Source organism: Plectropomus leopardus, chromosome 11, assembly GCF_008729295.1.
Source record: "Plectropomus leopardus isolate mb chromosome 11, YSFRI_Pleo_2.0, whole genome shotgun sequence".
NCBI lineage: Eukaryota > Metazoa > Chordata > Actinopteri > Perciformes > Serranidae > Plectropomus > Plectropomus leopardus.
In genome coordinates, this window is record NC_056473.1 from 34516301 (window position 1) to 34532941 (window position 16641).

The window sequence follows — 16641 nt, forward strand, 5'->3', positions numbered from 1 at the left end:
ATTGCCGTTATGATGATCCAGAGTTTGTCACGCACATGTTCACAAGGCTCTGCAAGGAGCCCAAAGTATGTGACTGGATTTTATGACGTGCGCATGTGAATGTTTCTACATATCAGACATCCAGTGTAGAGTAAACTACTGCCGTGCATATACAAATAAATATAAAGAAATAAACATATGACCACCCTGAACAGGAAGTGACGCCCGTGTGTTTACCCGGAGGTGCTTGGGTTTGTGCTGTCCGCTGGTTTGAGGTCTTGCAGACAGTCTGCGTTAAGATGCTGGAGGGCAGCATGACGGGGTATTTGTCCATCTCATCCAGCACGTCGCTGTCAGCTAAATCTCTGCTGTAATACGCAAACTTCTTGGCCACCAGATCGTCGTTGACACAGATCTGAAAATTAATCAAAAGCCTGATGATTCTTTTGTCTATGTGGAACAAAACCAGCTCTGACAACAAACTGCACGAAGAAGAAACTGTCAACAACAACAGATGGGCAGATTTTATTCTGTGATCTTATCTGTATTTATGTGTTAAAATAAAGCATGTGCAAATCTTTTTCTGGCTTAATGCGACTTGCTAAAGCCTAAAATGAGGAGTCATAGCTCACCTTGATGTTTCGTACCGTCAGGTAGAGCTTAACAGAGGTGGAGTCTGACTCTGACTCAAGCAACACGGCCTCAGCCAGAGTCGACGCTGATGGAAGGAAGCAAAATTTCAATCTGGCTGGACAAGACTGGAAACAGGTTTTGACATCAGTCTGACAGCAGCAATTTAAATGTTGTTTCTAAGATGTAAAATCTACAGAAAAATAAGCCAGATGTTCATCTATGTGGTCATATGTGGTGTATATGGTCACCTTGCAGCAGGCTGTGCAGGTAGAGGGTAGCAGAGCTGTCCCACTTAGTGGACGGACTGCAACGGAGAAGAAGAGAGCATCAGGCTGAATTTATTTCACAGTACAAATATCTGAAACTTCACGACACAGATGAAGTGGGTTAAGCAGAAAAGGATCAGAAAAGCAAATTTCATACATTTCCAGAGGAGGAAGAAGTATTCAGATTCTTTACTCAAGTAAAAGTACTAATACCACACTGTTATAAGTTAAGGTCCTGCATTGAAAATTTTACTTAAGTAAAAAAGAAACAACACAAACACCACCTCAGAAACTAAAGTTGTAGAAAAAATGTTAAAAAAGTGGGGTGGTGCATAAACTTATAGATAGACAGACAGAAAGACACAAAAAAATAAAAGCATCCAAAATATTTTCAATTACATAAAACAGAAACATTCAAAAAAAGAATTCAAGGGGAAAAACACCCCAAACACTCAAATTAAAATACTACTACTAATAATAATAATACATAGAAAAAGACTTCAGTGTTGATCAGAATAGTTGGCAATTGATTTTCTGTCAATAGACTGATTGATTGATCAATTAATCATTACAGCACTAGTAAAAACTGTAATTTAATTTCTAAACTTTTCTAATGTTTTATTTTGCAGAATCTGTGAAGTAACTAAAGCGTTCAGATAAATGCAGTGATGTAAAAAGTACAATATTTCCCTCTGAAATGCAGTGCAGTAAAAGTATAAAGTGTCATGGAAAGAAAATACTAAAGTTAAGCACAAGCACCTCAAACTTGTACTTGAGTAACAGTAAATAGTGTGTATATTGCTGTTTCAACAGCTGAGTCGTAAACAGCGAGCTTGTCTTACACGAGCTGCGCCTTCTCCTCAAGGAAAGACACTCGCAGGGTTTTCGGTTTGATTCCCGCCAGGTGGAACTTTCTCACCCAGAACGGGAGCCGGAGGAAGGTCTGCACAGCGACGCGGATCCTTAAACCAAGAACACAAATGTCAAAAATAAGACAAACTTTATAAAAACCCAAATTCAAGAGAAAAATAAACAACTAAGAATATTTTATAAATGAGGACATATATTTTCTATTTATCCATTTGCTTTTATTTTAAATGTATGTTTATATTTGTAATGATAGACGTTTTTAGTGAGAAAGGCACGAGCTCCCTGCGAGTCGGCCTGAATGAATGAAGCTCTTTCTATTATTGTTTTTTTTTTTTTTTTATTCTCTCAGGCGGGTAAACGAAACCAAAGCTCCCTCATATTTCATCAGCAGATAGGCCACCCTCTCTAGTTTATCTGTTAGTGTGTTTCATTATATTTCGTTGTATTGTTAAAATGTTTAGATACTGGCAGTGTTAATTTCATTAATGAAAAAACTGCCATGATAATTATTTGACCTTGACAAGCTCAAAATAGATATTAATAATAAGGTTTTTTTTAAACTAAGACTAAATCTAAAATAGCTGCCAAAGTTAACACTGGTGGACACAACAGTCACTCACGGTTAGCATATCTTCAGGGATTTAAGCATTTATTTCCCCCTAAATTTGGCTTGTAGCAACACATTAGCTTGGGTTTTGGGGGGTGTAAAGACTTGCAGATGTTATTGATACATTTTTAAAGTGCAAAATTATAATTTTATGGTTGACTGTTTAGCGGTGGGTCTAAAATTAGCCTGTGGATGCTCGCAGTTGCCAAGACCTGTTGCCATAGCAACAATAAACATCCAGGTCAGGACTCAGGCATGAGGGAAGTCAGGAAGACTTTAATTAATTGTATGTTTCTGTGTACTAATCATAAGATTCTAGATAAATGTTTACATACATTTTGAATCACAGGGATTTAGATGAATGAATTCAAAGCCTTTAACGACTTTTTAGGATCCGGTGGAGTCCTGTCTCAGATATGCAAATTCTTTCACATGATTTTGGTTTTGTTGCCTTTAGACCTAAAATGTCCTCATTTCACATTCATGAGTAAAATCTCAAATCTACACTTTGATAAAAACTTCTGCCAAAAACTGTTATGCATCCAACGTCTTTGAATCAGAGTAGTCCTGTATTTAGATTAACTGATTATTAAGGCAGTGGTCCAGTGTTATGGGGGACTCGTGCAGTTCTGGTCTTACTGGTCTGACGGGACGATGAGTCGCTCTCCGTGGTCAACCAGGAAGCAGCGAGCATGACAGGACATGGAGTCCATGATGATCGACTCCACCAACGCCCGACACCACGACTTTATCACTGACCAGTACACCACACACACCTGACAGGACACACAGACACACACAGACACACGCACACACATACACACACGCACACACACACACCAGGGTTACTGCAGAAGACCAAATCTGAGACTAAAACTTAAACAGATTTTAAAAAGTGTTAATATATATATAAGGGACAAAAAAAAACCCAAAAAAGCAAAATAAGAAGCATAAATAATAAATAAAAACACCAAGTAAAACAAAATCGGATTTCAGATCACACCGGCTTTGTTTTGCTAAACCACTTTGTCCTGTCCCGTTTGACTTCTTGAGGACAGTGACAGAATATTTCCAGCAGGTGGCTGCAATGCATCCCAGCGGCTGCAGTCAAGAAGAAAAAGCGGCTTCATGCACACAAGCTTTCCTTCGACCTCACAGTAGATTTGAAGTTTTCCTTTTGATTTAACTCGGGCTGCTAATCAACAAACTCTGCTGGAGCAATATTTGTGATTCACAGTGTTCAATAATAAAATGACTTCATGGGAACTTTAAGGTTCAACAATGGTTTTGAAAATTACATTCAATATTATGCCTTCTTTCATCCTACTTTTTTCCAGGTAATATAAATCAAGGCTTTCCTCATAATAATTAACCCTTAGGGCGTGCTTTAATATTACACACGCTCATATCGCTCTGCATACATAATGTGCTTTTCAAAACCAAGCTTTAAAAAATATTATGAATCAGGAATGGACCGATTATCCTCTCGGCTGATTATTGTGGACGATATTTGGCATCTTGCCGATTATCTGTATCAGCGTTTTCTTTTAATAATCACCTATAAAATTAATTATTCAAAAAGTGCAAATAAAGTGTTGGAATGGGAGGAGCTTTTACTATGTAAAACCTCAGGGAGCTATTTTTATTTATTTGTTTTTTAATTTAAATTTTTGCTTGACTTTTTTAAAAAAGTTGCTGGGAACTTGCTGTATATGATGTTAAAGTTTCAGATTTGATTTAACATTTGCTAAAAGCATTTAAACAAAATTGTTATATTCCAAGTTCTAAATGTTGACAGAAAGATTTGAATTTTTATTGTAAATGCATATTGGTTCCAAATATCTGTTATCAGTCTTATTAACTGTAATAATCGATATCAGCCCTGAAAAACAAATATCAGTCAACCCCTATTGCACATAAAAATGATTTTCTACCTTCACTGAGTATATTTTTTTAACCAACATCAGTCCTAATCATAAATATTAAATATTCATTCTTTTTCAGAATTTTAACCCTTTAAATTCAAGATTTCTGTAATGATGCCCCTGTGTTTTTAGATGAAAAAAGAGAAAGAATTCATTATTTTCAATACACTACACCCCAGGAAGATGTTTTTTTGATATTAGTCTTGGATATGTCAATAATTTGGATTGACATTGATTTTTACAGTGCACCTGATGGAAATAATGTCTATTTTCTCCATATGCCAAACATGGCATATGAAATTAAAAAAAAACTACCTTTGCACACCTAAAACCTCGCTGAAATTAAAAACTAAAATCACAGACTAAATTAAAAAACTGATAAAAATTTCAAAGCCACAAACATACAATCCACCTTCAGCTCGATCAAACTGTCACAAGAACACGTACCTGTACCTGAATCAGGTGTGTAAAAGTGTGTGTGCAGTGAGACTACAGGTGTTTCGTTACCTGTCCCTCCTCTAACGATGGCGGCTTCAGCTTGCGCAGGTCCTGAGTGACGTCATGGTAGAAAAGGTTCATCTGAGCCAGCAGACTGTCGTACTGGTTTGTGGTCTCGGCGTCACAGCTGGGATCCTGAATGACCCGACCCCAGAGGCTGGACGGGCTCTCGACCTGCAGGGGCCAGAGAGAGAAGTTTCAAAGAGGGACAGGAACCGGGTCCAGTTTTACAGATGAATACTGTTTATCCACAGGATTTCCACTCATACAATCCTTGTTTTGCTCCCGCTCAACCTTTCTTAACCCTTAGGGCCTGTTTTAATATTGCACACACTCACACTGCTCAAGTTTAAAAAAATATCACACATTAATATTATTTTTTACTTTCATTGATTTTTTAACCAACATCAGTCTGACTCATAAATATCAAATATTCATTAATTATCAGAATTTTAACCCTATACATGCAAGATTTTTGTCATGATGCCACTATGTTTTCATATGGAAAAAAGAGTAAAATTTTCAATAAACTACAGACTTAGTAGATTTTCTTTTATTTGATGATCACAGTCAGGCATGTGTCAATGATTAACAGAAATACTGAGTCTTTTGAACATCAGGCAATAAGAAATATTACACATTAATACAATTTTTTACTTTCATTGGGGTTACTTTTCATCAAACATCTGTCCTACTCAATATAAAATATTCATGAATTTTCAGAATTTTAACCCTTTAAATGCCAGGTTTTTGTCATGATGCCACTGTTTTTGGACGAAAAAATGAGAAAAAAGAAATTATTTTCAATATACTACATGCTGAGATGTTTGTTTTTTTTTAATTGCTATTATCACAGTCACGGATATGTCAACTGTAATGTATATAATTAGCAGAAACACTGATTTTTACATCATTATTTGTGCAGTGTCAAGTACGTACATTCATACCACTCAGCATACAAAATGCTCTTTTCAAAATCAGGAAAAATATTTCACACTAATATGATTTTTGTTTACTTTCATTGAGTTTACTTTTCAAACAGCATCAGTCCTAACTATCAATATCAAATATATATCTATTTTCAGAATGTTAACACTTGAAGTGCCAGGTTTTTGTCATGATGCCACTATGTTTTTAGATGAAAAAAAAGGTTGTTTTTTTCTTAACAGTATAAATGGACCATTTTTGTTTTACAGTGCATTTTAGACTTATTGTAGGAACTGAGCTGGAAATTCAAAGATTAAACTACATTTTACAGTTTTACCAAAAATTGTTATATGTATTAACACAGCCAAAATTATTTAAAGGTTCATATCATAAAATTATTTAATTAACTAAATGACTTTAGTTAATTTCTGGTGAGGTTTATGTACTTTTACTCAAGTATGTCTTTCAGGTACTTCATCTACTTCATAATTTACTTCATTTACTGTCATTCATTGTGCTTGAGACCTGTGGCGTTAGCAAAATAAAGTATAAGTACCTGAGCACAGTAACACTACTTGAGTAAAAGTACTGGCAGATTCCCCTGAACGTTAATTAACGTTAAATGACCGTTAATATCAACTGTTACTGGTTGTGATTAGTTAGCAAAAAGCTCACTTACCTTCAAAATCGTTATTTTCGGCATGGTGCGTGCGGATCCGTAAATTCACAGCCTGTAAACAACTGCAAAAAACACGAAAAGTTAAGCTACCCGGATGATTTCACAGTAACTCCATAAGAAAAAGAAGATTTAAAGTTGAAAGCGGGTGTTTTTAACCGCCGCCTGTCAGCTAACGTTAGCTAACCTTCAGTTAGCTCAGCAGCGCCACACCCAGTTCACCGAAAACTAACGACGGAGACGCGTGAATTTCGAAAGGTGTTAATAAAAGTAACGTTTTGTGCTTAAAACAGTTTGGTTTCCATCAGATTTAAGCCGTTAAACCGACCTGTTTCCGCCGTTTTTGACGGTTAGGGCAGGTACGTCCAGGATAAAGATGGAGGAGGCTTCACCGGTGAGGTGAGAGGGTGGCGGAGGAAAGACCCGCCCTCGTCGCCCTCTGATTGGCTAATAGCAGAGCACTTTACGTTAGAGTTACGTCATATCCGTTCGCTCCGACGGACCGTTTTTTTCAAAGATGGCGGATCATGGAGCGCCTCAGTAGTTCCTGAAAGTAGCGCTAACGGCTAACAGCACAGTGGAGTTACAGCGGGAAATACCATTTATGATGGGCTTTAACAGGGTAAGACGTCTAAGGAATGGTTTTTTATATTATTAGCACGTTTTAGCTAAATTAACATGTGCATTAAAGCACGATATTGGATTATCTGCCGCTAAATTAGCAGATTTACGAAGCAATAACAGCCATGCTAACGGAGTAAGCTAACGTTAGCACACTCTTCTGTAAACACTGAACACATTTCGTTAGCCGCTAACAGCCTGTTCATCTAACATGTCCTGCCCTTGAATAGTTTCATCTAAGATTGTGGGGTTAAAGGGGAGAAAAGGCTTGTGTGACTTATTTTACAGCTCAGCTTTGTTAAAGATAACAAGGCGCTTGATAACACAGTGCTACTTTGTGATATATTAGTATTGATATGGATTAAGAGTGAGACTAATAAATAATGCAAAAATATTACTGTAAACAGAAATGTAATTTAAGGGTAAATGTTTTTGGCTTTGTGGTTCTGTTGACTCCATTTGTCTTTATTATGTTACAGCTCAGCTGATTTTCCATTGATGGCAAATGGAGGGAAGCTGAAAGAGATTACGAGGTAAGTCATTTAAAAAAATTAAACATACTAGGCTTAATAGGAAATTATTCTAACACTGACATTGTTACACTACTGTATTATATTATTTTTATTATGGTGTTATATATGTAATCTTGTTGTTGTATATTGGAAATTACAACAGGAGTGCTGGGTGCTGGAGGAACTATTTCGAAGCAGGTTATAAAAACGCAGAAGGCTCTAGTTTAATGTAGTTCATTAACGTGTAAATCCAATAGAGGGCAATATTATACAGTCTAATAAAGACTCCCCTCTGGAGCACAGATCTGAATAACTCATGCATTCACATGCAGTGGTTTACACTTTGTATTAAAATCACTCTCTTATATTAACAGTAGTGTGACGACAAAGAAAAATGAAGTAGCCTAGACCTTTTAAACAAAGGAAAAAGCTTCGACACAGGGACGGGCATGCTGACAAACAATCAAAGTCTGATAAATGATTAAAAACGGATCAATATTTGTAGGCCTTTCATATGAAACACTAAAGAGAAATGCTGAGGTTAGCACAGAAGAAGCTAATTTCCAATTTTTATTCTAATGCACTAGCTAGTAGTCTTCACATTCGTTGGTTTGATTGGTCAAAGTAGACAAGAGGAGTGTGATTGGTTAGAATGGGTGAGCCAATCAGAGGCAGAGTATGGCAGAGTGAGGCGGGTCTTGGAATGTAACAACGTATATTTACTCAAAATGCTGTAGTCTACTTGACTACACATTTTAGGTACTCGTACTTTACTTGAGTATTTTCTTTTCATGTCACTGTAGTTTTACTCCACTACATTTCAGTAGGAATATATTCTACTATGAAATGAATGTAGTGAATTGTCTAAATGTAGTAAAATATTTCTAATTTATCTTGCATAAAATCAGTTTAAAATGTCTGATTTTGAAATCTCAGAATTGGTCTGTTTGAAGTTTTCCTGTTGTGTTTTCAGGCTGTTAGGTTGTTTAGGTGAAATTCGTCATGCTGCTGTTTCAATCAGGAAAACAGATTCTGAATCTCAGTGGGACTATTCCTGTTTAAATTAACGTTAAATTAAATGATAAAATAAAATAAATATTATGTGTGCTACAAATGAAATTGCCAAACAGTTTACACGTGTACTACTCCAATGATTTATTGATGAATCAATCACTTGATTGAAAGAAAATTAAAGTAAATCTTTTTCTTTCTCTTTTTAAATAATTTTGAGATTTGAAAACAAACAAATAAATAAAGTATTGTTTTTTTAGAGGTTAAATTATCAAACAGTTTACACAACTAAAGCTGCAATGATTATTTGATTAATCAATCAGTTGATTAATATAAATTAATTGGTGAGAGTTTGGGTAGTAAATACACAACCAGACAAACTGTAGCAGGTTTTAAGGTTTTTTTTGACCCCGTCTGTTTAGTCTGATCTTGCATGTTTTATTACATTTGCTGTTATTGATTCATTTCATAATTTTTGCTGGTTTTACGTCTGCTGTTCTTTTTATCTAAGTATTGTACTGTTTTTATTATTCTTGTGGAAATGATATTTTCACCCTCTTGTTGTTCTTGGGTATTTCATTTTCTACTCAGAGTGGGTGTAATACATATACGATGCAATATCTGTATTTAGGGGCTGATGCAATAGCGTTAGGCTGGTGCAATACTAAAGTCAACCTTTGTGACTATGTTGACTTATTTCATTTTTTATTTTTATCTCTCTGTTGTGTCGGTTTGATGTACATTGTCTGGATGTCTGGAGTGTGTCGTGATTGCAGTTTTTGTGTGGCACTGTTGCCCAAGACAAGATTTTCCTTATGGGGACAATAAAGTTCAACTTATCTTTTCTTAATTGCCAACTTTTAATAAAAATGTGAGTCTTTTTCCCTTTTAAAAAAATATTTTGAGACTTTGAGTTGTTTTCCACCTTTAAAAGGTTTTTTTTTTTGGTAATTAAATTTGTTATCTTGGGCTAAAAATAATGATAAAAGCATCACAAAAACAAAAACAGAACAGAAAGTAATGTTTTGTCATCTGGAATAAATACATAATGAAGTCATCTTAATAACAGAGCTCTCGACTCCCATGCTCTCCTTTTATGTCTGTCCAAAATATTAGTTTTTCCTCGTGAGTCCTGAGCGGTGCCTTGCTCAAGGACACTTCAGAGGGAGGAGCAGCTGCGTGTGCGTCCAGCTGTGAGGTGTGTACTCACAGCGAGTCACCGGCTCATGTTTTCGGGATGGGAGTAAATAACTTTGAGTCGTCTCGGGGGCCTCTGCAGCCTGATGAGGTTTCCTCTCATTAATGTTGGCAATGAGCAGAAGTCTGCAGAGACACCTCATCCACAAACAGAGTTCATCTGAGCGTGTGGCTTTACGGTCGAATCACTGCTAAAACTTCACCGGAGGGCACTCATTATGTTGTCTGGATAAGTCAGCAGTGATCACGGTGCTGTTTTGTGGAGATGAATGTCGTCTGTCCTGCTCTGCAACACAAAATCCAACCTGCAGCCGGTTCACAGACGTTCTCACTCTGAACTCTGAACTTGACGGTGCTTTTGGTCTTCGGTTGCAACGCCAAAGGGCACCTTTTGCAGGAAAGTGTCAGGTTTAAAATGCTGCCAATAAGGACGCTTTATAAGGAGCACGAGGGTTCCCACAGACCGGGTAGGTCTAACAAACCCCGGACTTTCATGCAGGAGTACGCTGTTCGCTTCCCGTCTGACTGTGATGTTTTTTTCTACACCTCACCATGTGCCTCCTTCCCCTAAGGGTGCCATACCAGCATGTGCATTTGTTTTATATATATTTATAACTTTATTTATATTGAACCTTTTAAAAACAGTTAAAGGTGGGCGTTTTTTCTGCAGGTCAGAGTCGCTCATCAGATGAATTTGAGGGGTATGCGTGAACCAGGGTCGGTTGTGATTCATGTTCCTCTGGAGGAAAAATCATTTCCATCTTGGCTCAGTCCCGACCTCTGCTCTGCAGCACTCGCCTCAGGGCAAAGTTAACATTTCAGCTGCTCCACTGGTCACATCCGAAAATAATGTAACTGTCGTTTTGTCCCTGTTCACCACCTTCAGGAGGTGGGAGTAACATGGCAGCGTCTCAACAGCAGCTCACTGACTCTTCGTCTGAACATTTAGGATTCAGAAAGCTAAATGTGAACGCGTCTAATTCGATCTGTCTTGAGTTGTGAGGCGAGGAGTGGGAGTAAATGTAAACATGACAGAATAAGTGGACAGAGAGTCCACCTGAGACGTCCTGTCTGCTGTCAGACTCTGTGTTAAATCTGAGTTTACACTGAAAGCTCCTCAGGCTGACCTCATTAAACCAAGTGCACCGTGTGTGTGTGTGTGTGTGTGTGTGTGTGTGTGTGTGTTTTTTTTTTTCTGGGCTGTTGGCAGCTTTATGTGATGAAACACGGAGCCGCCTCTGCTCTACAGGGAGGATCAAAGTCCGGCTCAGAGTTTATAGGCTGGACCGTCTTTATGTAACGTGCGGCTCCTTGTTCTGTCCTGTTTGTATTCGGCTCCTCCTGGTTTATGTGAAGCCCTTTATAACTTTGATAAGTGCTTTAAAAAATACACATTAAACACGTTCCTGCTGCTCTCTGTTCTTTGAATGTAGTGATACTCAATCTGGCCCCTGATAGGGTCCCTGGTGGCCCCCCAAACATTTTCTTATTCAAAGTAAAAATAAAGTGATTGACTCTGTGAATAGTTTTTGTCCTTTTAGTCTCCATAAGGTGTCAGAGACATAAAACAGCATCAAAATAGAGCTGGTTGATCAAAAAAAGAGCCAGAGGAGGATCCCCCACACCCCTGACAGAGGACACAGCTGAGACACTCATGTCCTAAAATACTAGAAATGCCCTAAAATCTGAGAATTGTCCTAACACCCGAAATGTCCTAATGTCTAACAAATGTCCTAACATCTTAGAAACACCCTAAAATCTGAGAAATGTCCTAACATCCCAGATATGTCCTAAAATCTGAGACATATCCTAAAATCTGAGAAATGTCCTAAAATCCTAGAAACGTCCTGAAATCTGGCAAATAACATCCTAAAAATGTCCAATTATCCAAAGAATGTCCTATAATCCTAGAAATGTCATAAACAAGAAATGTCCTACAACCCTAAAAAACTGTCCTTAAGTCCTAGAAACATGTGTAGGGCTGTTGGGACTAGCCTCCTGTCATTGTGGCCCTAAACAAAACTGAGAACAATGCAGCAGCATTTTGCACTCTTTACATAAAAAAATCTTTGCAGCTATCAAACAAAACTCTCTTCTTGTTTTAGGGACCACCGATTTCCATGAGAACATTTAACAATTCTTCATTTTGTCCCCAAATATATCAAGGTCACAGAGTAATTTAGGTAAAGCTGAGTGTTTGTCTGAAAACAGCAGCTCCTGATTGAAGGGTTTCTATACTTCAGATGCTGCAAAAAGCTGCTGTGACAGGACAGAAGTTAAAAGCTCCAACAGAGTGCATCATTAAAAATAAAAAATCATTCCAGTGGAAGTTATTAAGAAATCAACTCACAACAGTCGCATGAGTTATTTTATCTTCATTTCCTTCAGCAGATCTGGACATGATGACTCTCTGCAGCCGATTACTGCAAAACATTTCCACCGTTAAGCTTGTTTCAGGGGACATTTGTGCTTATTTGCACAAATTGCAGTTTTGTTTCTCAGTTAATAATTAGAAAACAAAACCATGAGCAACATTTGCCCAGCTGGTTTTACATAAATGTAAAAACGTTACATTCAGTTAAAATGACCCAAAGCTGAAAACAATTTGACAGCAGTTTGTGTTATTTAGATAATAGCTGTAATAAAATAAGACTATTGATACTGATAATATCTGATTAAATTTTAGATACATCACAGTCTTGATACGAAAAATGCAAAGTTTGTAGTTAAAGTTAAATGTTTGTAGGATTTTAGGATATTTCCAGGATTTTAGGGCATTTCTGGGATTGTAGGACATTTCTCAGATCTTAGGATGTTTCTAGGATTTTTGGATGTTTTTAGGATTTTAGGACATTTCTCAGATTTAAGGAAATTTCTCAGTTTTTAGGATGCTTCTAGGATTTTAGGATGTTTCTTGGATTTTAGGACGTTTCTCAGATTTTAGGACAATTCTCAGACTTTGGGACATTTCTAGGGTTTTAGGACGCTTTTAGTATTTTAAGGCATTTGTTGGATTTTAGAATATTTCCAGGAATTCATAACATTTCTAGGATTTTAGGAAGTATTGTTGCTTTAAAATGTCTCAAGCATCTTCCATCTTCAACAAGATTTACATTCCCAAGAAGAGACTGCTTTAAGAGCTCTGCTGCCATCAGAAACATGTAAACATCTCAAACGTTTATTGTCATTTTCCCAAACAAAAGTCATCCTTGTTAGGATTATCTTTACAGTGCAGGGAGACAGATTCAGAAAGAGCATGTTAACGCTCCTCTTCATGTCCTAAATATGTGATCCACAGACCTGAACCTCACAGCCTGCTGCCCTGTTACCTCAGAGACCCTGAACAGCACCAAAACTTAAATCCGTGTCACACATATTAAATATTTTATTCTCTAAACATTGTTTTTAAGGTTGCATTGGCTTTTTTTTTAACATTCACTTTCTCAATTTGAAACATTTTATACACCAGCCACAATAAACGTCAACAATATTCCACAGAGTAATGTCTGAAGCTGAATCCTCCACTATCAGACTGGGATTTCTCTAAACATGAAGTCAAGTCCGCACACAGAGACTTAGGAGCGAAGCAGCATGAGACAGCCCCCCCCCCCCAAAAAAAACCAAAAAACACAGCCAGCTTCAAAAACAACAAACATCTCAGTATCACTGTGCTTTCACATCCCAGTCGGACTCAGCACACAAGAGTGAAGCAGAAACGCAGCTGGAGGTTTTACGCAGAGGTGCGCAATTTACGCACGGTCCTTTCTCACATTTATTGTGATAAAATATGTACATCCCTTTGATTGAGAGTCAAAAACGCAATAAGCCACGTGCAGCCGCGATGGTTTATACTGGATATGGCACAAATATTTGGATTTCTCCAAAATAATACTCCTGTGTTCAACAAAACAGTAAAAACTCCAAACACTTTGTTGAGAAAAAGGATGAGACATTTGAGGCGAATCATTTCAAATTTCAGTCGGTTAAATATTTTGCCCTCCAGATGAAACTCAGTTCTACTTGTGCAGCGCGTCCGAGTCGCCGTGATCCGTCAGAAACCGACAGCCTGCAGTTCTCCGTCTCCACATTGTTCAGCGGGATGACGACCTGCGTGTCGTCCGGCTCCGCTCTCACAGTCCCGGAGAAGGGCCGCAGGTGGCATGGGTTGGTCCCGCCGGGCGAGGAGATCCTCCAGAACAGATCCTTCATCTTCTTTCTGAACTCGCGGCGCATGAGGCAGTAGAGCACCGGGTTGAGGCAGCTGTTGGTGTGCGCAAGGCACACGGTCACCGGGTGGATGTACGTGTGCACCATGTAGTACGTCCTGTCCCAGTTGACCACATTGAACTTGACGAGGACGCCCCAGAAGGTGATGGCGTGGTTGGGCATCCAGCAGACGAAGAAGGAGAGGACGACGATGGTGACGGAGCGGGTCACTCTGGACCTGCGCTTCACCTGGTTGTTGTTCATGCTGCGCAGGCGCACGAAGCGCAGCAGCAGCAGGTAGCACACGCTGACGATCAGCATTGGAAACACGAAGGCCACCAAGATCTTCTGTAGGTGGTACAGCGCCAGCCACGACTGGCCGTCCGGGAAGCCCAGCAGGCACAGCCGCTCCCCGGCCACGCTCTTCACCGTGGAGAACACCGCGGTGGGCAGAGAGGCCGCCGTGGCGGACACCCACAGCCCGGCGATCACCCAGCGCACCGGGCACACGCGCCGCCGCGTCCGGTCCTTCAGCGCCGACGCCACCGACCAGTACCGCGTGACGCTCATGGCCGTGAGGAAGAACACGCTGGCGTACATGTTCATCACGGTCACAGAGAGGATGATCTTGCACATGGCGTTTCCAAACGGCCAGCTGAAATCCAGCGCCGTGTCCACCGCCCAGAACGGCAGCGTCAGCACGAACTGGAAGTCCGTGACGGCCAGGTTGAGGATGAACAGGTTGATGCTGGAGCGCTTCTTCCGGCCGCGGCGCACTTTCATCAGGAAGAACACCAGCAGGTTCCCGACCAGCCCGGCGGCGCAAACCACCGAGTACACCACCGAGATGAGAGAATGCGCAGCGCCGGGGAGCCGTCCGCCGGCACGTCGATGTCATCCAGGCTGCTGAAGCGCTCCTGCCCCGCGGCGGACCGGTTCAAGGAGGACGAGGTGTTCCACAGTTCCGCCATCCCGTCCGGTAACACTCCAGAGCCGAGTCCCGCAGGGCGCATCACCGCGTGCGCTCCTGGAGAAGAGAAGCTTCCCGCGCGCTCAAGTGCGCACAGTCCCCGCGACGCATGTTAACCCTGTGGTCACCGGGGCTGCTGTTGTCACCGCCGGTGTCCGGTTCACTGAGGAGCTCCGTGCGCGCGAACCTCACTTTATATTGTGCTGGTGCCCGTGCAGGCGCGCGCCCGACGGCGGACTCGCGTGTCATTTTAAATCAACTCCTCCTCCTTCTCCTCCTCCTCTACCTCCTACTTCTCCTCCTCCACCACCTCCTCCTCTTACTACTCCTCCTTTACCACCTCCTCCTCCTCCTCGTGGTACTCCTCCTCTTCCTCCTCCTGCTTCTCCACCACTACCTCCTCCTCCTCCTCCTCCTCCTCCTCCTCCTCCTCCTCCTCCTCCTGCTGCTGCTGCTGCTGCTGCTGCTTCTCCACCAACACCTCCTCTCCCCCCTCCTGCTCCTCCTCCTTAACCTCCTCCTCCTCCTCCTGCTTCTCCACCAACACCTCCTCTCCCCTCCTGCTCCTCCTCCTTAACCTCCTCCTCCTCCTCCTGCTTCTCCACCAACACCTCCTCCTCCCCCTCCTGCTCCCCCTCCTGCCTCTGTGTCCCATAAAGCAGCAGAATAACTCACCTGTTTAACTCTTACAGTGTTTGAATATGTGACTCCTCCTGCTCCGGGTTTATTGTGTGTTTCAGGTTTCTCAGGGTCATGGAAAACCTGGAAAAGTCCTGGAATTTTCCAGGCCTGTCTCAGCTTTAACTGCTGTTAGTTTTTTTAAAAAGCATTCGGTTGCTCGGGCATGTAGCTGCTGATGGCATCATTCAATTCCTGCGGTGCGTTTTTTGAATTTGCATCGTCTTGTGTCCTGTCGGCTCTGAACAAGGTCCATCCATCCAGTGCAACAGCTTGATGGGCGACACAGATTTTCTAACATACATTATTGAAAAAATGTAAAATTAAACACATCCATCATAAAAGCATTCATTTTTAATTATACTGTATGTACATTTTTAACATAAGATTTTGTTACAATGTGCTCACAGACAAAATGGTTATAAACAGCACTGACTCAGGAAGTGTGTAAGTGAATTACTTACCTGAAGCAGGAGCAGCAGCAGCCAGATGGCCCACAGCAACATTTTCCCATCATCCTCCTCTCTGATCCAGCTGCTTGGTGCCAAACTGCTTCACTGATCTCCTACACAGCTTTCCCTGTCTGCAGGGAGCCTTCAGAGCCGAGCGGCGCACACACACCAAAACGATCCAGCTATTTTACACAGTTTTTATAGGAAAAAATTTAAACATAGAGGGTAAGAAAAATGACATTTTCTTTTTGTCTCCACCCAGTTTCATTGGAGGACACATTTACAATTGAAGTTAAATTTGTAATTTGTAATTTATCGATTTAAGAAAGAACAGTGTACATTATTCCACATTTAATTCGTAATTTGTAATGTAATTTATATAGACATGGGACAGTGCACAATAAAATATTAAACTCATACAAAACAAGTAGAGATGCATCGGACCAGGTTCTAGCAAAGCTGCTATTTTCCACCAGTTGTCCCTGGAAAAAATAAAATAAAATATAATAAAATAAATGACAGAATTTGATTAAATAAAATACAAAACATCCATTCATAAAATTTTCCAAATATTATTGCCATATCCCACCCCACCTAATGAAGAAAAATTAAA

At 40.1% G+C, this 16641-nt stretch overlaps 1 protein-coding gene and 1 pseudogene across 1 annotated transcript in view; both read right to left on the reverse strand.

The window, feature by feature from the left end:
* The window catches only part of tdrd12 (tudor domain containing 12), a 34256-nt gene extending 27485 nt beyond the window's left edge, over window positions 1-6771 (reverse strand). The window contains exons 1-8 of the mRNA XM_042496895.1: window positions 6710-6771; window positions 6385-6446; window positions 4788-4952; window positions 2995-3131; window positions 1721-1840; window positions 861-916; window positions 612-697; window positions 193-394 (exon numbers count right to left, since the gene is read on the reverse strand). Coding sequence (XP_042352829.1) covers window positions 193-394; window positions 612-697; window positions 861-916; window positions 1721-1840; window positions 2995-3131; window positions 4788-4952; window positions 6385-6408 — 790 coding nt within the window. The 5' untranslated portion in view covers window positions 6409-6446; window positions 6710-6771. The remainder of the gene's footprint in view (window positions 1-192; window positions 395-611; window positions 698-860; window positions 917-1720; window positions 1841-2994; window positions 3132-4787; window positions 4953-6384; window positions 6447-6709) is intronic.
* Window positions 6772-13738: 6967 nt separating this feature from the next.
* On the reverse strand, window positions 13739-15036 carry LOC121950666 (annotated as a pseudogene).
* Window positions 15037-16641: the final 1605 nt, after the last annotated feature.